The 20,451-nt window shown below is 37.3% G+C and overlaps 4 protein-coding genes across 4 annotated transcripts; 3 read left to right on the plus strand and 1 right to left on the minus strand.

Moving 5' to 3' along the window:
• Window positions 1-393: 393 nt before the first annotated feature.
• LOC111798991 (GDSL esterase/lipase EXL3) lies at window positions 394-3,061 on the plus strand. The gene is made up of 5 exons (XM_023682366.2): window positions 394-662; window positions 766-896; window positions 966-1,199; window positions 2,334-2,589; window positions 2,736-3,061. The coding sequence occupies exons 1-5, from the start codon at window positions 410-412 to the stop codon at window positions 2,924-2,926; spliced, it is 1,065 nt and encodes a 354-aa protein (XP_023538134.2). The 5' UTR covers window positions 394-409; the 3' UTR covers window positions 2,927-3,061.
• A 1,350-nt stretch (window positions 3,062-4,411) lies between these two features.
• Window positions 4,412-7,489, plus strand: LOC111798109 (uncharacterized). Its single transcript, XM_023681081.2, has 3 exons — window positions 4,412-4,706; window positions 5,119-5,586; window positions 6,608-7,489. Exons 1-3 carry the CDS (start codon window positions 4,596-4,598, stop codon window positions 7,304-7,306), a joined length of 1,278 nt encoding a protein of 425 aa, XP_023536849.2. The 5' UTR covers window positions 4,412-4,595; the 3' UTR covers window positions 7,307-7,489.
• A 1,001-nt stretch (window positions 7,490-8,490) lies between these two features.
• LOC111799070 (SKP1-like protein 1B) lies at window positions 8,491-10,589 on the plus strand. Its single transcript, XM_023682466.2, has 2 exons — window positions 8,491-8,929; window positions 10,166-10,589. The coding sequence occupies exons 1-2, from the start codon at window positions 8,630-8,632 to the stop codon at window positions 10,337-10,339; spliced, it is 474 nt and encodes a 157-aa protein (XP_023538234.1). The 5' UTR covers window positions 8,491-8,629; the 3' UTR covers window positions 10,340-10,589.
• A 1,284-nt stretch (window positions 10,590-11,873) lies between these two features.
• On the minus strand, window positions 11,874-19,286 carry LOC111798657 (UTP--glucose-1-phosphate uridylyltransferase). Its single transcript, XM_023681945.2, has 20 exons — window positions 18,490-19,286; window positions 18,299-18,399; window positions 18,117-18,207; window positions 17,472-17,532; window positions 17,305-17,382; window positions 17,173-17,223; window positions 17,025-17,077; window positions 16,180-16,252; window positions 15,661-15,718; window positions 15,519-15,565; window positions 15,390-15,452; window positions 14,405-14,437; window positions 14,194-14,231; window positions 14,033-14,108; window positions 13,891-13,947; window positions 13,727-13,810; window positions 13,522-13,620; window positions 13,343-13,447; window positions 12,568-12,639; window positions 11,874-12,466 (listed from the first exon to the last, which is right to left on the minus strand). The coding sequence occupies exons 1-20, from the start codon at window positions 19,140-19,142 to the stop codon at window positions 12,437-12,439; spliced, it is 1,923 nt and encodes a 640-aa protein (XP_023537713.2). The 5' UTR covers window positions 19,143-19,286; the 3' UTR covers window positions 11,874-12,436.
• Window positions 19,287-20,451: the final 1,165 nt, after the last annotated feature.

The following is a 20,451-nucleotide window of genomic DNA, read 5'->3' on the forward strand; positions in this document are numbered from 1 at the left end:
GGATCGAGAGATCTCACATCGGTTGGCTTACAAGGGTGTGGAAACCTCTCTAAAACGCGTTTTAGGACAATATCTGCTAGCGTTAAGCATAAACGGAAAATTTTCAAAGTTTAGAAAAATATATGAAACTTACCTGATGGTTCTCGAGACTATAATTCAGTCGGTCAAAACACCGTTCTATCAAGACAAAAGTTGCTGGTTCAATCCCCGTCAATCCCGATAGATCCATATCCAATACAAAAATAGAAGCGGTGGGCCACAAAGACGCTGTGTTCCAATCCAAATCTGCCACGTTTCCACCGGCTTTTCATTATTAGCATTAAATTTGGAAGGCACACCAAACAAATACGTACCCCTTCATACATATATAAATACCTTCACAGAATAATGGCTGAACTACACAATAGCAATGCCTTTACTCCACTTCACAATAGCACTCAAGCTCTTCCTTTGTCTTCAACTAGCTAGTGCTACTATAAACATTCCTCCCGGTTACTCGGTCCCCGCGGTTTTCGTGTTCGGGGATTCGATCGTCGATACAGGCAACAATAACAATCTCATCACTCAAGCTAAGTGCAACTATCCGCCGTACGGTAGGGATTTTCTCGATCAACAGGCAACCGGGCGATTTTCCAATGGCAGAGTTCCCTCCGACCTTCTAGGTCTAAACTAACCTCGTTCGATTAAATTGTAGAGGCTCAAATTTTTTTCAGTTACGTGGCTTGGACCAATGTTATCAGTTTCTTTTTGTTTGTTTTTTGTTAGTTGATGCGTTGGGTATCAAAGAGTTTTTACCACCGTATGCTAACCCGAGTCTACGGCCCGAAGACCTAGTTACGGGTGTCAATTTTGCTTCTGGTGGTGCTGGATTTGATCCTCTGACCTCTCGATTAGCGGTAACAAATAAACTTTGAACACGGGACGATATTTTGAATGATAAGCTAAACGGGTTCTTGAATTTTCAGCCAGCAATATCACTTGAAGATCAATTAGGCATGTTTAGGGAATACTCAAAGAAGCTAGAAGAACTAGTGGGAGTAGCAAGAGCAAAGTTCATAATAGCCAATGGCTTGTTCATGGTGGTGGCGGGAAGCAACGACATAGCCAACACATTTTATCTTGCAAGAATAAGGCAAATTCATTTCAATATCGACTCGTACACTGATTTCATGGCTCGGTATGCTTCCGCTTTTGCTAAGGTACAAAGTTTAGTCTCTCGACTTTCATATTTATGTTCAATTTCTATTTTTTAATTTAAAAAATATTTAGTTTCTGTGCAATGGAGTGGAACGAAACATTCCTTACAAGTAGATGCGTTTTAAAACCTTAAGTGAAAGCCGAGAGGGAAAGTCCAAAGAAGACAATATCTTCTAGCGATGGGCTTGGGCTATTACAAACGGTATTAGAGTTAGACACCCGGCGGCGTGCCAGCGAGGACACTGGACCCCCAAGGGAAGTGAATTGTGAGATCTTACATCGGTTGGAGAGGGGAACGTTCCTTATAAGGGTGTGGAAACCTCTTCCTAGTAGACATGTTTTAAAACCTTGAGTGAAAGCCCAAAAGAGAAAGCTCAAAGAAGACAATATCTGTTAGCAATGGGCTTGGACTGTTACAAATGGTATTAGAGCTCGACACCGGGTGGCGTGCCAGCGAGGATGTTGGGCCTCCAAGGGAAGTGGATTGTGAGATCCTACATCGGTTGGAGAGGGGAACGTTCCTTATAAGGGTGTGGAAACCTCTTCCTAGTAGACGTGTTTTAAAACCTTGAGTGAAAGCCCGAAAGGGAAAGCCCAAAGAAGACAATATCGGTTAGCAATGGGCTTGGACTATTACAAATGGTATTAGAGCTCGACACCGGGTGGCGTGCCAGCGAGGATGCTGGGCCTCCAAGGGAAGTGGATTGTGAGATCCTACATTGGTTGGAGAGGGGAACGTTCCTTATAAGGGTGTGGAAACCTCTTCCTAGTAGACGTGTTTTAAAACCTTGAGTGAAAGCCCGAAAGGGAAAGCCCAAAGAAGACAATATCGGTTAGCAATGGGCTTGGACTATTACAAATGGTATTAGAGCTCAACACCGGGTGGCGTGCCAGCGAGGATGCTGGGCCTCCAAGGGAAGTGGATTGTGAGATCCTACATTGGTTGGAGAGGGGAACATTTCTTATAAGGGTATGGAAACCTTTCCCGAGTAGACGCGAGGAAAGTCCAAAGAGGACCACATCTACCGGTGGGAGCTTGATTTAATATTAATTAATTAAATGCATTTTGTTTCATTCATCACATGCAAGTACCTTATCTTTTTCATCTAAATTTTAACGTTTTATTTTCTTTAAAGGAATTGTACGCAGCCGGTGGGCGGAGAATCGGATTCTTCGGGGCACCGCCGTTAGGGTGTGTGCCTTCGCAAAGAACCTTGGCTGGCGGGATTGAAAGGGTGTGCGTGAATGAGTACAACGCTGCTGCAGAGCTCTTCAATGGAAAATTGCACACTGCTTTGAATCAACTTCAAACGTCACTGCCTAACAGCAAACTAGTTTACGTGGATATTTACAATCCTCTTCTTGACGTCATCCAAAACTATCGTAAATATGGTATTCAATCATCTCTCCCTCTCCATCTACTGAAAATTAGTGTAGACGCTCGTATGACTATTCTACTGAAAATAATAGCAAATTAAGCACAAGTTTAACCGAACGATTTGAAAAGCTGAAAATGTTCGTAATTGTTATTATTTTAGGGTTTGACGTTGCAGATAGAGGGTGTTGTGGAAGTGGGAAGATCGAGGTGACGTTTCTTTGTAACAAATTCGTGAAGACCTGCAACGATCCGAACAAGTTCGTGTTTTGGGACAGTTTTCATCCAACCGAAGCTACATACAGCTACCTCGTCGCTCCGATCATTCAAAAATATATTTCTAATTTCCTATAGTTCAATTAAAGTTTAATTTTCATAAAAATAATATTACAAAATTGAAGGCAAAAAAAGGATGTTTAACTTTAATTCTCTCAATTATATATGTATTATCATTTTGTTTACATTAATGATTTTTGAATTAATTATTAATGTATTGTTATTATTAATTCAATTTTATCAAGAATAACAAAAAGCATATAATTAATAAATATTAAATTAAAAATGAGGACACGTGGCTAGTCCTCAATTGTCACATCACTTTAGTTGGAGTAATGCAATAATCAATACAAATGAGGACACGTGGCTAGTCTTCAATTTTATTTTTGTGTTCTTTAAAATATATTATATTATATTTTATAAGCTAAATTACTTTAATAAAAATATTTAATTAAAAGTTTTATTTGTTTATTTTTAAAATACATTTTAATTTTTAAAAGTGTTTCAAAAATATCTTTGAGTTGTCAATCATCTCCGTCCTCGAGCATTGTTGACTACAATAATGGAAAATAAGGCATACGTACGAAAATGCTATAAAACTCAATCATAAACTAAAAACGTCAGTCGTATCCCCCTACCCGATAGTTATATGCAGTAAGCTGCTGTTGTTGCCTTTAGCCTATATTTCTCATATAACATCAATTTCAATTTCTCGAATCTTGCTTTTAAAACTCTCTTTCGAAATCTCTCTGCCCATGTTTTCTAAAACTTTCTTCTTGAACCGGGGCTAGAGGCTCGAGCATACGTCGCTTGGCCGTAGGCGACGCAAGAACGAATAGATTTAACTCACTTGTTGCTGGGAAGTGAGTGCTGCACAATCGTAAGTCCGCTGCCATCTAAGTGCGATTGTGATAAGTCGAATCTTGGTACAAACATTTCGGGAAATTAAGCACAATTTGATGATATTGCTTCGAACTTTAAAAATAATTACATAATTAAAATATTATATGTCGAGACGTTGGGAGGAGAAGAGAAAGAAATACAGAGAGATATGGTACCAAGACTCGGGAGGTGGTCGATATTGTGAGATTCCATATCGGTTGGAGAGGGAAACGAAGCATTATTTCTTATATAGGTGTGAAAATCTCTCCCGAGTAGATGCGTTTTAACACGGGGAAAACTCGGGAGAGAAAGCCCAAAGAGAACAATATCTGTCTGCCATGGGCTTGGATGGTTACAAATGGTGTCAGGCCCAGACATCGAACAGTGTGCCAACAAAGACGTCAGGCTCCAAGAAAAGTGGATTGTGAGATCCCACATTGATAATTACAAATGGTATAGAGCCAGCTTGGACGGTTACAAATGGTATGAGAGTCAGCTTGGGCCGTTACAAATGATATTATGAGATCCTATAAATGGTACAGAGTCAGACATCCAGTAGTGTGCCAGTCCTAGGTCACGGGTGGATCTTGTCTAAAAAAAAATTTAATAAATAGAAAAATAAAAATAAATAAATAAAAAGGAAAAAGTCATATTATTTTTTGACGTCTTTTAAATTCTTGATTAGATGCCCGTTTTAGTGATCTTCGGCGACCTAATTGACGGCTAACCTTGCGGTTGCCGCCGTCCTTCAAATTCAGAGCTTCAACGCGCTTGCTGAGATCGAATTCAGCTGCTTGAAGATTAAAGAGAGAATCATAGGCGACACTTCTGGTCGGTCCAATCACTGATCTTCTGGTTCCCCGAAATGGAGCCGATTACATTGATCGTCGACAAATTAAAAGATTTCGGGACCGCAAGCCACAATTTCTTCGATGGTTTAGTTCGTCGCCGCCAACAATCATCTCGCCGCCGTCCGGTAATGGTTCATGTATTATAGTCTCGTAGTATGTGTTTCTTCACGTCTGAAAATGGTGGTTCTCGTTGTTCCTATGAATTGTGATACTGTTTTTAGTTTCTATTTGTCCATTTCCACTTGTGTTTGGAGTAGGATGACTTCGATTTTACTGGCTCATTCTGTACAGAAACTTTGAGTCTCCAAAGTTAGAAGGTTATGTGTTAACACTGTTGCATGTTGCCCTATGACCGTCCTTGATGAACATTTTGGCTGAAATTTTTAATGAATATTCTCAATTGGCTTTGGAATTTTATACATTAGTGTAAATGACTCTGGTAATTACATGGCGATTAAGGTGTTTTGTTCTACCAGTTTTATTCTAAAACGAATTTAAGTAGCCAATTTAGGTAACTTTGCTGGTACATTATTTCAGATTGAAATCCTGAAGCGGCTGCAAAGGGAAACATTTTCAGATTTAATGAGACTTAGAGACAGACAAGAAAAGGTAGAGAAGGTACTATCCTTTAACAATACACAGAGGAGTAGTCCATTGCAAGAAAATGGCACTCATGTAAGAGGAGAGGTTGATATATTGGGTGCATTACTATTGATGAGTGTTATTGATAATCATAGCCTCAAAACACTTCGTAGAGCTGGAATCTCAACAGGAATTCACTCGAGATTGACTTTTGAAACGACTGTAAGAGAAAACGATTCTCTTGTTGCAGAGTTCGTAGCCAATCAGAAAGCCAAGGTGGATTTTGGTGTTGACTCTGGAAGTGAACTTACTCTATCTAAAGTTCTTTACAAGGCTAGTGTGAGAGATTGGATGTCTGCAATTGTAGCGCCTATTGGAGCTCGATGTAGGGATGTTGCTACAGTTGCAAGCCCTTCTTGTCGGGTATGTTTAGTTGCGATTACGTTTTTCTATCTATTGTTAGTATGACTGTTTGCGTATCAAGTTCTATACGAGTTTACTAGATTAGTATTAAATTTCGTGGGGCACTTTTAGGTTGAGGTAATAACCTTCATCCTAATGTAGTTAGGATGGAGTAAACCACTCCATTTACTAGATTACCTTTGGACACTCACAAGCATAAAACCTTTATCATAATCCTTAAGTAGACTATCCAAGAATTAGCAAATGGATTGACATCTACCGTTTAGATTGATATAAGATTGGAAGGAGATGATATACCCCTCTCTCTCTTGCGAGTAAAGGTGTTTGAGACATTGCCCGACTTTTTTTTTTTTTTCATTGAGAGAAAGAGCAACATCAAATTTGAGCTAGGTCAGTCATAGGGTTATTTCAAGTCTAGTCTAGAATCAAGACCAAACAAAGCTTCACCTTAACTACGTACAAGGTACCTATGAAAACCTTGACCGTGGTGGACGCATGCACTCACAACTCAAAAGTCAAGCGAAAGGTGCCCCTTTCAAGATAGAAAGAGAGGGTGAAATAGATCACGGCTATGAAAGATATATCATATGATTCTCTTGTAATCTCCCTCCATCAGAATGGAAGTTGCTAAGATCAAATGTGAATATAGCTCAAATTGAAAAGGCCATTGTAATTTTTTGGGTCATTCTCTTTTTCTTTTATGAGTATTCCTTTCAAATTAAAGTTTGGTATCAGTATTAATCTAACTCTTGACAGTTCTGTTGTATGATCTGATGTTATAGGAATGCTTGTCGTCTAATATTTAATATCTAATATCGGCGTTGAATTTGAACTGAAATTACATGGTGGTACTTTTTGTTGCGTAAAATATTGCCTGAGACAGTTATATGTTCGTGTCGGTTACCAATTCGAATCAACTAGTTATGTTCGTGAATGCTCTCGAGTACTTTCCATCGAATACTATGTTCTAGTTGGCGTATAATTCATGAAGTTTAATCTATATGGTTTTTCTATGTGGTAGGAAAAGGGTCTTACAGACATTTCATCTTTTGGACCACCCCTTTTGGATCAGCCAAATGGTGGCGCCATTGGTTTAACGGTGAGAAGATCCAATGTTACTGCTTCCTTAGCTCAATTCATTTCAACAGAGGAAATACAACCAAGTTTTGGTCGGATTCAGCGTTGCTTTAGTACATTTGGACAACTGGTGTGTCAATTCTCAAGAGGAACAAAGCTCTCACTACTGGGTCTTCTCCAAGCGCCAAAATTATGCAACCAACACATCGATCTCGGAGCCCTTACAATTTCAGTCGGTCTTGGGAGTCGACATGAATCTTCTGAAACAGCTGAGACACCTGATTCATGTTTGTTAACAGCGTCGAGGAAAGCTATTTCAAGGGGATCTATGGCTGTACTGCTGGAGTCGGAACTCGACGAAGTGATCAGACTTGGAGGTTGGGTTGAGGTGAGGCAATCAAATCCGAATGACGTGCAATGGGCTGTGTCGATGTCTGATAATAATAGTGAAGAGGCATTAGGTTGGGGAATGAAGTTAGGTGGGATTCATGGAGGCACATCAGGTACAGATCACTTTCAGATTGAATCATATATCAAACTGAACATGAGTAAGAGATTCAACGTAAAGCCAGGAATTGCATATGTGACCGATGGCGATGCCTATATGATGGCCTTGCTCGTTCGGTCTAACTGGTCTATATGATACCCATCTTATGAAGAAATATCATTTTGAGAGCTGTAGTTTGTCGATCCGCGCAAAGAACTGACTTAAACTTAGTCCTTGTGAAAGGTCCATATGTGCCTTCCAGCATTTGGGTGTGGATGTCAATATTACATTCATGCACGTCATAAGCAAAGGAATACCTCAAGAAATTGATTTTTTTTTAGATGAGGTTTTAAACATGTGGGAATCCGACAAAGTTTGATGGACAGGATAATCCAAAATCATCGTAGAGCATTTCAAGAAGTCGGTATTCATCTGGGTCAAGTCTACCGCTAACGGATATTGTCCTCCTTTGGATTTTCCTTTTGGACTTCCTCTCAAGATTTTTAAAACGCGTATGCGGGAGAGGTTTCTACACATTTGTAAAGAATATTCTCCTCGAGACTTTCTCTTAAGGTTTTTAAAACGTGTCTGCTAGGAAAAGGTTTTCGGACTCTTATAAAGAATGTTTCGTTCTCTTTCTCAACCGATGTGAGATTTCACATTCTTAAACCTTGTGGAAACCTAGAGTCATCTTGGGTTTGATGGGCGATCCAAGATAATCGAAAGCCACCTTGAAACGCTTAAATTATCTTAAGAAACCAATATTCATCTTTCTACTCGAGATTCTTAAACTTATACTTTTAGATTATAGACCTTTTAGACTTGCGAGCCTTTTAGATTATTATTAAACATATCCTCTTCTCATATCAACCACATGCCAAGATTACGATAATAACTTTTTTCATACAATAGAAAATGTTAATTACAAATAAAACATTAATTACGAAGTTTTATGGCATAAATCTTAACATAAAATTCTCTCCGTCTCAATTAACTTACCGATCAAACCTAGTATGACAAACACCACGTGACTTCTTCTTTAAGACTCGTTCTTATTCTTTTAAACAAATTTATTGTTGTTGTCACGTGAATACCCAGTGCAATATTCTAAACCATTAATTTTTTCGTCGAACAGTTAATTTTGAAATATTTAGTAAAGAATGAATATTATATTTTAATATTTAGAAAAATAAATATATTTTTTTTGAATGAAACATGAAGGATTTATAATATATATAAAAATCCTATAATAAAATAAATAAATAAATAAATAAATAAATAAATATATATATATATATAATTTAGGCTAAGAAAAGTGGTTATCGGTGGAATTTGCACTTGAAAACCCATTTTGTGGTCACCGTTTGGTTTTCGTCCTCTTTAGCAAATCGCGACTCTCTCTTTTTCTCTCTCTTTCTCTCTCTCTCTCTCTTTGGGTTTCAGACCTCACCGAATCTTCGAGAAAGGAGATACGGCACCATGTCTTCAGGGAGGAAGATCACGTTGAAGAGCTCCGATGGCGAGATCTTTGAGGTTGACGAAGCCGTCGCCTTGGAGTCACAGACGATCAAGCACATGATTGAAGACGATTGCGCCGATAGTGGAATCCCCCTCCCTAACGTCAACAGCAAGATCTTGTCCAAGGTTATCGAGTACTGCAAGAAGCACGTCGAGTCTCCCAAGCCGGAGGATCGTGCTGGCTCCGTCGAGGACGACCTCAAGACTTGGGACAGCGAATTCGTCAAAGTCGACCAGGCGACCTTGTTCGATCTCATTCTGGTATGCGGATGATACTTTCTAAATTTTCTTGGTGTTTTGTCCTTTTTTTTTCCCCCTCTGTATCTATGCCCTCCGATTGTTCTCTTTTTGTGGTTAATTTCGGGTCTAGGGTTTGGATACTGCTTAGATTTGGGGTAAGGTTCTTTCGGTTCTTGTTTCGTTACGTACCTTATGATTGCATAATACGTTTTCTGTTTTGGTATGATGCCTGAATCAGATATCTTACATTGTGAATAAGATATTGCAAAATTACTGAAACATGATGGCCGCCTGCTGTTATATGTGACATCTATAGCTATATTTTAGAACGGGAGTCGCTAGGGGAGTTTATTTATTGATTTATAAGGGCTTTGTATGGGAGGTTCACAAATGTTTGTCATTGAGAAGGCTTTTGATGTATTAGGCGTTTGGCTGCAATCTTTATTCCTTATATAATCTTTGTTTGGAATTGTTACACTAAAACATGCGCGGTATATGTCCTGTTTATCGAGTGATGAAATTCATGTACACCAACAATAGCCATTCCAACTTGTTTTCTGTTTAATCCGATACAATCTTTATGTTTTGGTTATGGCTGTAACATTAGTTTAGTTGAGGTAATTCGATGTCAATTGCTTATTTTCAAGTGGGATATGGGTGAATCTCTTTCCTCTTACCAGTTTATCTTGATCTTTCCTGGTTTTATTGATTTTATTTCTACTTTTGTTCCTTCCTAATAAGATTTAAACGAAATTTTTTATTTACCCGTTTCGAACTTGCTAATCATATGATAATTATCCTCTGTTATTCATTCATGTCTGTGTGCACGCGCGCGCGTGTTTATATGTGTTGGTTTATCTGAAATTTATAGGTTCTGTGTTGTATTTAGTTGAATTATTTCTCATCTTTTTTGACAAATGAGTAGCTTGAATCCACCTAAATCCCTTTGGAAGATGTTAATGGTTTTCGTTGAGAGCTTAAAAAATTAAGCTTTCTACTGAACCAATCGGCTTGATAGATTAATGTTACTTGTTATGTTTTGTAAATTACATTGACAACCATAGTAACTTCATACGGTTGTTCGGTGAGAGAATAGTCGAGGTGCACACAAGATGTGCTTGGTATATATTGTTAGACGACACGGTTGAAGCTCCCCCAAGTAGAGGCATCACCGTAACTTTTCGTTTCTTTTCATTCCCTTAACTTGTGATATGGGGATAGTGATGGTCAGAATCTAATCCTACATGACATTTGCAGGCTGCAAACTATCTCAATATCAAGAGCTTGCTAGATTTGACTTGTCAGACGGTGGCTGACATGATCAAGGGGAAGACTCCTGAGGAGATCCGCAAGACATTTAACATCAAGAATGACTTCACACCCGAGGAAGAGGAGGAAGTTCGTAGGGAGAATCAATGGGCGTTCGAGTAGAAAAAAAAAAAGGAAGTAAACGCTTATATTCTACTTTCTCTTGTCGCATTGTAACATTTGATACTTGTTCTTTCTGTTAAACTAAACTATGTGATGTTCGTTGGGTGTTATCTTCATTCCTCAATCTCTGGTTTTCATCGAACTTTACCCGACTTGCATTTCTTCATAATATAAGACAGAACTCGTGAAGCACTCGTGTCGCGATAATGTAATAGATTGGCTGCTTCATGAATGGTTTCATTGCTGTCAACTCCACCGGTATTATATTACTTAACTGTTCAACTCATCGAGACTCGTAGATTTTGAAACCGAACTTCTTTTGGGTGATGGATTTGACTCATGAGAATAGTCGAGGTGTTAGGCTTGAACACAGATGGATTAAAAAATTTAAACATAAACCATACTTTTCCCTTCCACCCAAAGATAGGTATGGATTTGTAACGATCCAAATCTTAGCAGATATTGTCCTCTTTGGGCTTTTACTTTCGGGCTTAAAACGCGTCTACTAAGGGAAGGTTTCCACACCCTTGGTGGTTTGTTCTTCCGTGTTTCACACCCTTATAAATGGTGGTTTGTTCTCCTCAAACACCCTTATAAATGGTGTTCTCCTCCCCAACCAACGTGGGACATCAATGGTGGTTTATGGTGGTTTGTTCTCCTCCCCAACCAATGTGGGACATCAATGGTGGTTTGTTCTCCTCCCTCCTCCCCAACCAATGTGGGACATCACAAATTTTGGGATCATAAGCCAAATATTCCCAGAATTACATCACAGATTTTGGGATCATAGGCCAAATATTCCCAGAATTTAGTTAGTCTGCCCAAGTTCTTTGGATTTTTTGGTTAGATTGAGTTGAGAACAGATAATTTGTACAGTAGATGCTCAATGCTGCTGGAATCATAGGCCAAATATTCCCAAAATTTAGTCAGTCTGCCCAAGTTCTTTGGGTTTTTTGGTTAGATTGAGTTCGGATGAAGAGAACATCGGTCAGAAGAAAATGAAGGATTAAGGGTATGAAAATCACTCCTTAGTAGACACATTTTAAAAACATTGAACGAAATTCCAACAGGAAAAACTCAAAGAGAACAATATCTACTAACCCATGGAAGCATTCTTTGAAGTTAAAGGTCAACCTTCTACCCCCACATGTCTAGTAGACTTGGGCTCTTGCATTACTTAGCATCATATGGTGTCCATTGAAGCATTCTTTGAAGTTAAAGGTCAACCTTCCACCCCCACATGTTTGTACTAAAAATTACTTAAATATGGCATGCGTGTTTGTGATCTCTTACTTCTGGACAGGATAAAGATTTCTTTTTAGTATTAAAAGCATTTCGTACCCATAATTTGCAGTTCCGACGATGCCCAGATAAAAATTGTAAATTACCCTTTCATAAAGCATTTCGTACCCTAAAAAACAAACCTTCAAACTTCCACAAACAAGTTCTCAGCAGAAACTCCAATGACTAGTAGGAGGATACCAACATTTCACAGACTTACAGGAAAATGAAGCGAAACATACAGAAGGGGAGGAAAAAAAAAGTCACCCAGTTTGCTGAATATCAAATAAATTGGACCAAATGTTTATAAGCACTGAAAATGTGGCTAACTATCCTTGGAATCCAAACTTATTCCCAGAAAAAGAAACAGGTTAAAGAAACTACTAATTCTTGGAGAATAGTACCTGTTTTGATTCGATCTTTGGCGCCGACTGAATCGGATACTGCTTGAGATGAAGTATGATTTAACAAATGTTGGGGGAGAAACAAGTATGCTCATCTGAATTGATTTCCCTGTTATGATGAGTCATCTCTCGTGGTGCCAACAAGCACAAATAAACAAAGTCGAGGCTAATTTATTGTAGCCGGAGAGTTACCGAGTGGCATCTATTTGCTAATAAGCTAATTTGTGTTTCAACCCTTTTGGGTCTCTGCTAAAGAAAGAATTGTCCCCTACTGTACCACAACTCCCCTATATACCACTCTTTAGAAGTGAAGAAAATTGTGGCCCAAAGGGAGAGCTCCAAAACAAGTTTGTCAATGAGAAAAAGAACATTATTCTATGAAAGCTTTACGCTTCAACAAGACACAATTTCTTCATTTAAGATCTGCTGGATCGTTGATCTCCTGGATGAAAACCAAAGCACTCATTTCAAAAGTGAAAAAATCGAGGAGTGAATGTAGATGAAAAATCAACTTAATATGATTCAGAATTTTGATGTATTTACCTGATTTTCAAGTACTGCACCATCTGGGATTTCCAACTTCATCCCTGGTTTTGCAACGATATTGACTTTCCCCTTCAAAACCAAACCCATCATGAAGCTAAGTAATGCTAACAGAAGAAAAAATAATGATGGATGGCATAACAGTAAATCTTTAGATCATACATTCACATAGACATTACATTTGAGTCACTAGTACATGTTCATTTCACACAGTACCATTTAAAAAAAAAAAGAGTTCATTTCATACAGTTAGCTCTCCAAGCTTGGGACCTCACAAAGGCATGCACACACCACCTTGATTTATAATTTAGGTTAAATTACAACCTTCGTCCATATGGTTTCAAGAGAGAAATTAGTCCATATAGTTTTTAAAGTTACAATTTCGTCCCTATGATTTGATAAAACCTTAAATAGCCTCTTCCATTAAAAGTTATTAACGGGTTGAGTACATGGCAGTTAGTTATCCTGCCACATACTCACGATTCGTTGGTGTCTTTTAACAGTCACATATTCATATTCTAAAGATATGGGCTATTTATGAAATTTTATTGAACTAGGGGACGAATTCTAATTTCAAAACCATAGAGACTAAATTCTAAATTTCTCCAAACCATGGGGAAAAATTGTAGTTTTACCTATAAGTCATTGTGATGCCAGTTCAGAAAACAGAGTTTTAAAAATCAAACATAGTTCATTACTTGTGGAGACTCTCCACAAGAGGAGGCATGACAAAGCCGATGTGGGTATAATCATATAGATGGAATGAGTATAATACCTTGATAGTCACACCTTCCCCAAACCACACATCACCTCTTACAGTCAAGCTATCCAGCTCAACAATGCTGGGGATGGCCTTGAATCGACTTTGGAAATCATTAATCTGGGAAAGAAGGAATAAGCACAAGATCTAGAATAATATTAAGCACATATTCTAGTGTAACTCACAAACTTTACCTTTTCAAATTCAGAACCTAAATCAATTGATGGATCTACAGGGTTAGCTCTAGCTGCATTTCGAACCATTAGGCCTTCATTGGATGTATACAGATCTGACTGCAAAAATTTAAACATTTGAAAATTATTATTTTCACAAGATGAGTTTTTTTCTCATTCGATATCCAGTACACAGTAACTGAAAGTTCACATAGATACACTTCACCTGTAAAAGAAGTAAATCTGACGTTGAACTCAGTTGTAGTGAACGAGAATGTGGCACAATAATCCCAATGGGTTGATCAAAGAACTGTCTCAAAAGTTAAAAGTACAGCATGAGAAAAATTTCACAATGTGACAACAAAATAAAAATCTACAATTTAAACAAACCTTTATCATTGAGCCTACTGCAGTGTTTTGCCTGAGCATTTGATCGCTGTTTCCATCCTGATGAGACAAGTAACTTCGTCAGTATCTTCTACAAGGATTAAAATGAAAAAGTGAGTCTACTAGTGAATGGCCAAAAGATGACCTCTGAAAATGAAGAGTTCCCAATCTTTAGTGTATTTGTATCCACTAGTCTCTTAGTGGCGGTCAAATTCACCCACCTGAACAATATAGCACAAACCTGATGTCACGTGCATATACAGGAATGCCTAACAGGGGAAAAAAATAAAGAAAGTCCATACTCACAAGTTTCTTATATCAGAAAATTTGAATTTGTCCGTTGGCTTCAGTTGATTAACACAAAAAGAAACTTCAAATTATTAGACAAATAAAAAATGATCCACTACAAAAACAAGCTAACTAACAGCACCAAAAAAGTATAAATTTAAAAGGAAACAAAAGAGGATGAATAATTCAACAATAAGATTCTAAAAGAGAATGGAAAGAGATTGCTTACAGACTGACTTGAATTTAGAGCAATATCTGCAAACTGCATTGAGAAACACAATGTGCATCAAACCCATTGTCAAGAACCAAATAAACACTAGTTAAGTACTAATGTAGATATCACAATAATTAGTTTCTTTTAAAAAAAAAAAAAAAAAAAAAAGGACAGAGGATATATGTATACAATTGTCAAATGAATAGCCAGGGGTCGAGAACCCCCCAAAAAGTACAAAAATAAGAAGCCATCCAGTGGCAAAGGATCATAGTAAGACTATATTTACAAAAAAGTTTCTGGTGTGTATAACACCACCAAGAGGAGGTGAGCCGTAGGCAATTAAAAAGAACTCGGGCAAGGCTATCTTATCCTCAACGATCCAAGCTCTAGCGAGTAATTTAATATGAAAGGTTCACATCAGTGCTTCATCTCTTATATTGAACCTAATTTCCTTCTTGAAAGTGATATCTGCAACTAACTGTTATTGAGTTACTGGAAGATGACATTGACCTGATGACAGCAAACTGTGGACAACCAATTATTCAAGGGACCTTTTATTGTGTGCCTTCAGATTAGTATTTGCCTTGATTCAACATGTCCACATTGTAACACATGACATAGTATAAGGGTAAGGTACTGTGCTCTTCTCAAGTAGTATCCCCTAACAATTTATTTTAAGAACAATGCAAGTTACCGTACCAAAGATGGAGGGGTTATACTTCCTACCACATCTAGCTCTGTAAATATAATGGTTTCTCATCAATATATATATATATATATGTATATATATGTATATATATGCATGTATATGTATATATATGCATGTACTTTTTTTTTTTTTTAAATGTCACAAGACTGGAAAGTGGAAACTAGGAAAAAGGCTGAATACAAGAATGTGCAATGATCTAATATATCGTTTCATCATAACAGAAATGCCAAACCACAATCGAACTCCAATAGATACCAGTGAAAGATTGAACTGTTTCATCAGAGTACCAACCTGACACTTCTCTGGAGTTGAATAAGTGCTGGTACTCATGTCAAATGCTGCTGTAGGTGTTACCTATAAGAAGAAAAGGTGTAAGAGTTGAACTAAGGAATCATAGTATATAGTGATATCGTTGCATACCTCCATGCAGAATTCAATCTTATTTTGGATCAAATGATTTAAGATTTCTAAATCCTTCAGTTAAGAAAACCATAATTCAAAGAATATAAGCATAGTATTATGACTAAAAAACTACAGATATCAAGATCACAACCAAGGATACGTGGGTCAATAACAGCAGCCACATTATCCGAGCCAACCACCAGGGCAAACTCCTTACCCTGAGAAACAAGTTAAAACAATATATATATTAGAATGATGTTAGAATCGCTTTCTAGCAAATCACTCTTCTTCCATCTGTAAGGTATCCCCTAACTATTATATAACTTTCACAAAAGAGCCTCAAGGGCAAGTTAACAGACAACATCCAGCCTTTTGAGAGGATGGTACTCTCTTTAACTAACCAGTTTATTTTACAAAGATAAAACATGCAATTACAAAAGAAGCAGCAAGCAAATATATAAAGACAATCCCCAAAATAAACCACACACTAAAAGCTACTAATCAACATTAGAGGAATTTCCCCAATTGCGCCTCCTAGCATGTCCTGACAATTGGGGGCCTTACACCCTCTTTCCCCAGCTTTTGAAAGGTCTATATAATATGTGTGTGTTTCCACCTGTCATCTCTCTCCGATAGTAAAATACATTTGTCTGTTGGTTAACATTAAGCAAACTCTTACCTTTGACAATAATACATCTAGAGTTCCACCAGTCAGTAAGGAAAGGAGAACTGAGCCATGATCAGAATTATACCTTCACAGGAAAAAAAAAAAAAAAAAAAAAAAAAGATGTGAACTCTAATTCTTATCCAAAATTTTTAAATAAGAAACTTGTGCAAAAGAAAATGTAATACTCGTCAGACCAAACAAACAGTCATGAAGCTTCTTCAATTTTCCTATCCAAGTGTATATCATGAGGTCATTGGTCTAAGGCATTACTTACAAAAGAGTAGGCATATAATTAAGAGAGAAATTTTCCATTAATGACATAAAAAATAAGAAAATATTACACAAGCACCCATTTGTTCTTATCTGCAATCTATCTGCACCACGTTTTAGTAGATAGAGTCAATACCAAAGAGCCCACACCCCTATCTATTATCTTCCCTTGTACCTTCTCTCTTAATGGAAAGCTGTAATCTTAAAAATTATGCAGACTTAGAAACAAAGAATATGCAAAATTCTGCAAATTATCCAGAGAGTGCAGGTATCCAATTGATGGAAGATTATAGAACAAATTACAAATTCCAAATGACATGTGAAGAATTGGACAATTACACATAAATCATAGATGGCAGTTTTCATCCCCCCACCCACCAAGAAATCACTCCTGGTTCACCAATCAAGTTGGTTTCTCTTTTTCTTGTTCCCTGATAATGTTTACTCCCAAGCCGAGAAGCATAAGAACAATAGAAAAAACATACTCCAAAGTTTTCTCAGTAAGGAGATGCTCTTGAGAACTATAGAAAGCGGTTTCTTATTCTTAGAAAGAAAAAGCAAAATTACAAAAACAGAGTAGAACTTACAAATCATCATCTTCCCTTGGCTTTTGAGATGAGTCCAGTGGCAACTTTTGTCCCTGAATAAAAAAACAATATTTTAACCGCAAATTCAATCTATAAGACTTCTGTTCATATAACATAAAGCTGATAAATAAGCTCTAGATTCATATACCTGAATTAAAGAATGGACATCAATTTTTGACTTCTTATGTTTTCCCACGGCCTACAGATTATGAATAACAATTAGAACACTCTGAGGTATATACAAGTGAAGACAGTTATAAGGTATAGAATCACATATCACCTTCAATGTCTCATCGTGAGTTTCAGAAGAATCCAAGAGCATCAATGGGACATTGCATCCATACTTGGCATTTAGGGACTGAAATTAAAATGGTAGCACCTATCAGCTAGTTATTAAGTAGACACAATGAGAATGGCTCACTTAGTTGCACTGGAGAAAAAACTGACCTCAATTTGCTCAAGAAATAAGTCAATGGGTGTTGAATCACCACAAACTTTGAGTGCAGATCTGCATAATAGACCATTTTCCAGTATTAGTATTGAACTTTCCAACGTTAAAATGATGGAATTGCACAAGCCAGACACATTTTCCAGTTAAGATATCAAACAAACCTGCTCATCCACCTTCCAGATTTATCATCGAGAAGGTTTAATGCCTATAGAAAACATCATGAAAATACAGTACAAGAAGAGCTGGTATGCTATAGCCAAATATCTATGGAGAATAATATAATTAACTTATACGATTTCATTTAGTGCAAGTTGCAGTATTCTTTACAACCCATTACAGGATTAAAGATGATGTTAAATCCCAGAGTTGATTTAATGAAGAAAAGCAGGTGTGGTTCGTGAATCTTACTCCACCTTGCAGTTTAAGCAGACTAAAATTGACACACCCATATTATAAGGTACAATAGAAAGATAATTTTGAAGATAAGAACAACGCAATCACTGTGAGTTCATCAATGTAAAAAATACAGAATAACTACATAAGCTTATATATACATTGTGTACATTTGAATCACAAAAACCATACAAATTTAATAAGTTCACTTAATTGAATATAGTTCAGGCACTAAGAATGATGCTTACTTGGGCCCATTAAAACCCATTGATGTGCCCAAAGCTCCATTGAACTTCAAAACAACGAGCTTGTCCAAAAGATTTTTAGTTTTTGCAATGTCTGCAACATAAGTAATATCGAATCATTAGACGTGATATCATTTCCATGCTGTAAAATTTTTTTAAATTGTGCAGCAAAAACTACATATTACCATCTGTCACTGTTGCCAAACTCTCATATGGAACAAGAAACACTTCTTTCTTCAGAAAATCAATGCTTTTGGTCTGCTCCTCTACTTGATCCAGTTTCTCTCTTACAAATGATGCAAAAATAATGCAGAAAGTCTCAATTTTCATTAATCTAAGACTTCAAAGGAGTTTAAAAAATAACTGAAAATTGTACCTTGGTTGAGATTTGGGAAGGTCTTCTTTGACGGCAACTGCACTAGTAGAAGCCAAGCGCTTCTGTTCATAAAGGAAGGTCTTCGTTATCAAGTTACAGAACAAATAGATAAATTGAACTGAATCATTGGCCGGAATAGGATAAGCAATCCTCTTATAGATCTCCAATGGCATGCTCGAGTCCACAAGAGCCACAATCGGAATCTGCAATCTATCTGCTTCCATAATCACCGATGATTTCCTCTCCGTATCAATAACCACCAAACAATCGGGCGGTTGAGTTGGTCCAAAACAGAGCCTCTTATGCCTCGACTTGAACTTCTTAGGACTTGCACTATTAGTGAGAATTCCACTCATCTTCCACAGTGAAGCGGCGCTAGGGCTATAGCATCCAATCTTCTTCGTCATTTCTTCAATAATTTCATCGAAAAGCCAATTGGTATTGACGAACATGAAACGCCCCTTCTGGCGGACCAATGAGCCAATGAAGTTCAAGGCATTGCGCATACAGATTAGGGTTTTATCGGAGTCGATAATGGCCATTCGATTGCGAAATCCATAGGTATATAACTTGAAATGGTGAGTGGCAGCTTGCCGGCCGACATGAGCTTTGGTGCTTAGTAGCTTCTGAATCACAATGGAGTGAAGAGTCATCTTCGCCGGCGAGTGGTTTTCTTGGGACGGTGAACTTTTCTTCTCGCTGCCCACTCAGACAACCTCACACACCCATCGCCACCTTCCCCATCATCGGAATGTTGCTACAATTGGCGCTGCAGAGACGAACGCCAATTTTATGTATTTTAGGGTTTAAGGATAAATCGTAAAAAAAAAAAAATTAAAATTAAAATTAAAAATTAAAAAAAAAAATTATATTACATTAATATTATTTATTTTATTTTATTACATTTAAAATAAAAGACCATTTATTTTTTATTCCGAATGTTTTTTCCATTTAAAAATAAAAAAATTATTTTGTTAGCATGAAATTAAAAGAATATTGTGATGGATTTGTTCATTGAATAAGTAACTCGTCGATCAGTTGATCGATTTGTTTGTTGCAAAATTGACTTGTCAGTCGAGTTGACTGGTGAGATAAAATTACCCTAGTCCAACCTTCCACATCTTCACGTACACGTGCAGTTCGCTCCCTCATCCTCTATCATTCTCTCTTGCTCGGCATTCAACACTGTCCCTTGCCATCTTCTTATCCCGTCGACATAATCCCTCATCATCGTGCAGTTCGCTCCTATTCGATCATCACGTCTTCCTTGGCTTCCATCGCTACCATGTCATCTCTCATTTTTCCCCTCGATGATATCGTCTTCCTCCACTATTACACTTTCAAAATACCGTTATCTTTCCAAATTTCCAATATTACCCTTCACCTCTTTTAAACCTTTCAAAACTATAATTGGAACAGAAAATCATTAGAATGTTGGACAAGTCAACTTGTGTTGACGTAATTCTTTAGAACTTATCTCAAACAAGCATTCTAATCATAGTCACGTCCCTTCAGGTCATTACTTTATCACATTTTCGTCAAATATTCTAACAAATTTTTATTATAACAGTCCGTTTTTCCTCGTTACGTGTCATTGTCAGCCTCACGATTTTAAAAACGCCTCTGCTCGGGAAAAGTTTCTATGCTCTTATAAGGAATATTTCGTCCCTCTACAACCGATGTCGATCTCACAAACCCTAAACCCTAAACCCTATTCTAAAATTTCTCGTTAAAAGATTTTAAATATAGCTAACCAAGTTGAGCATATCTTAAATGATTATAATATATATTTTAAAAAAAAATACACAAAAACAACAAAAATGATTTTTTTGAGGGAAAAAAATAAAAAAATAAAAAAAATATAATTAGAAGGAGAAAGAAGCAAGTGTATCAGACGCGGAGGATGGTGCGTGTGAGGGACGATAAACGTGTAGAGAAAGTGATAAAAACAACCAATGAATG

Source organism: Cucurbita pepo, chromosome 7, assembly GCF_057944985.1.
Source record: "Cucurbita pepo subsp. pepo isolate OVF chromosome 7, ASM5794498v1, whole genome shotgun sequence".
NCBI lineage: Eukaryota > Viridiplantae > Streptophyta > Magnoliopsida > Cucurbitales > Cucurbitaceae > Cucurbita > Cucurbita pepo.

Bases quoted from the DNA above. Each gene is read 5' to 3' on its own strand.
- LOC111799070 (XM_023682466.2), top strand. From the start codon at position 8,630: ATGTCTTCAGGGAGGAAGATCACGTTGAAGAGCTCCGATGGCGAGATC. The intron at 8,930-10,165 runs GTATGCGGATGA...TGACATTTGCAG, and splicing joins CCTTGTTCGATCTCATTCTG to GCTGCAAACTATCTCAATAT.
- LOC111798109 (XM_023681081.2), top strand. From the start codon at position 4,596: ATGGAGCCGATTACATTGATCGTCGACAAATTAAAAGATTTCGGGACC. The intron at 4,707-5,118 runs GTAATGGTTCAT...ACATTATTTCAG, and splicing joins AATCATCTCGCCGCCGTCCG to ATTGAAATCCTGAAGCGGCT. The intron at 5,587-6,607 runs GTATGTTTAGTT...TCTATGTGGTAG, and splicing joins TTGCAAGCCCTTCTTGTCGG to GAAAAGGGTCTTACAGACAT.
- LOC111798991 (XM_023682366.2), top strand. From the start codon at position 410: ATGCCTTTACTCCACTTCACAATAGCACTCAAGCTCTTCCTTTGTCTT. The intron at 897-965 runs GTAACAAATAAA...TTGAATTTTCAG, and splicing joins CTCTGACCTCTCGATTAGCG to CCAGCAATATCACTTGAAGA. The intron at 1,200-2,333 runs GTACAAAGTTTA...TTTTCTTTAAAG, and splicing joins ATGCTTCCGCTTTTGCTAAG to GAATTGTACGCAGCCGGTGG.
- LOC111798657 (XM_023681945.2), bottom strand. From the start codon at position 19,142: ATGACTCTTCACTCCATTGTGATTCAGAAGCTACTAAGCACCAAAGCT. The intron at 17,533-18,116 runs GTAAGCATCATT...TCTATTATGCAG, and splicing joins ATGGGTTTTAATGGGCCCAA to ATCTGCACTCAAAGTTTGTG. The intron at 14,109-14,193 runs GTGAGTATGGAC...TATATTGTTCAG, and splicing joins TTTTCTGATATAAGAAACTT to GTGGGTGAATTTGACCGCCA.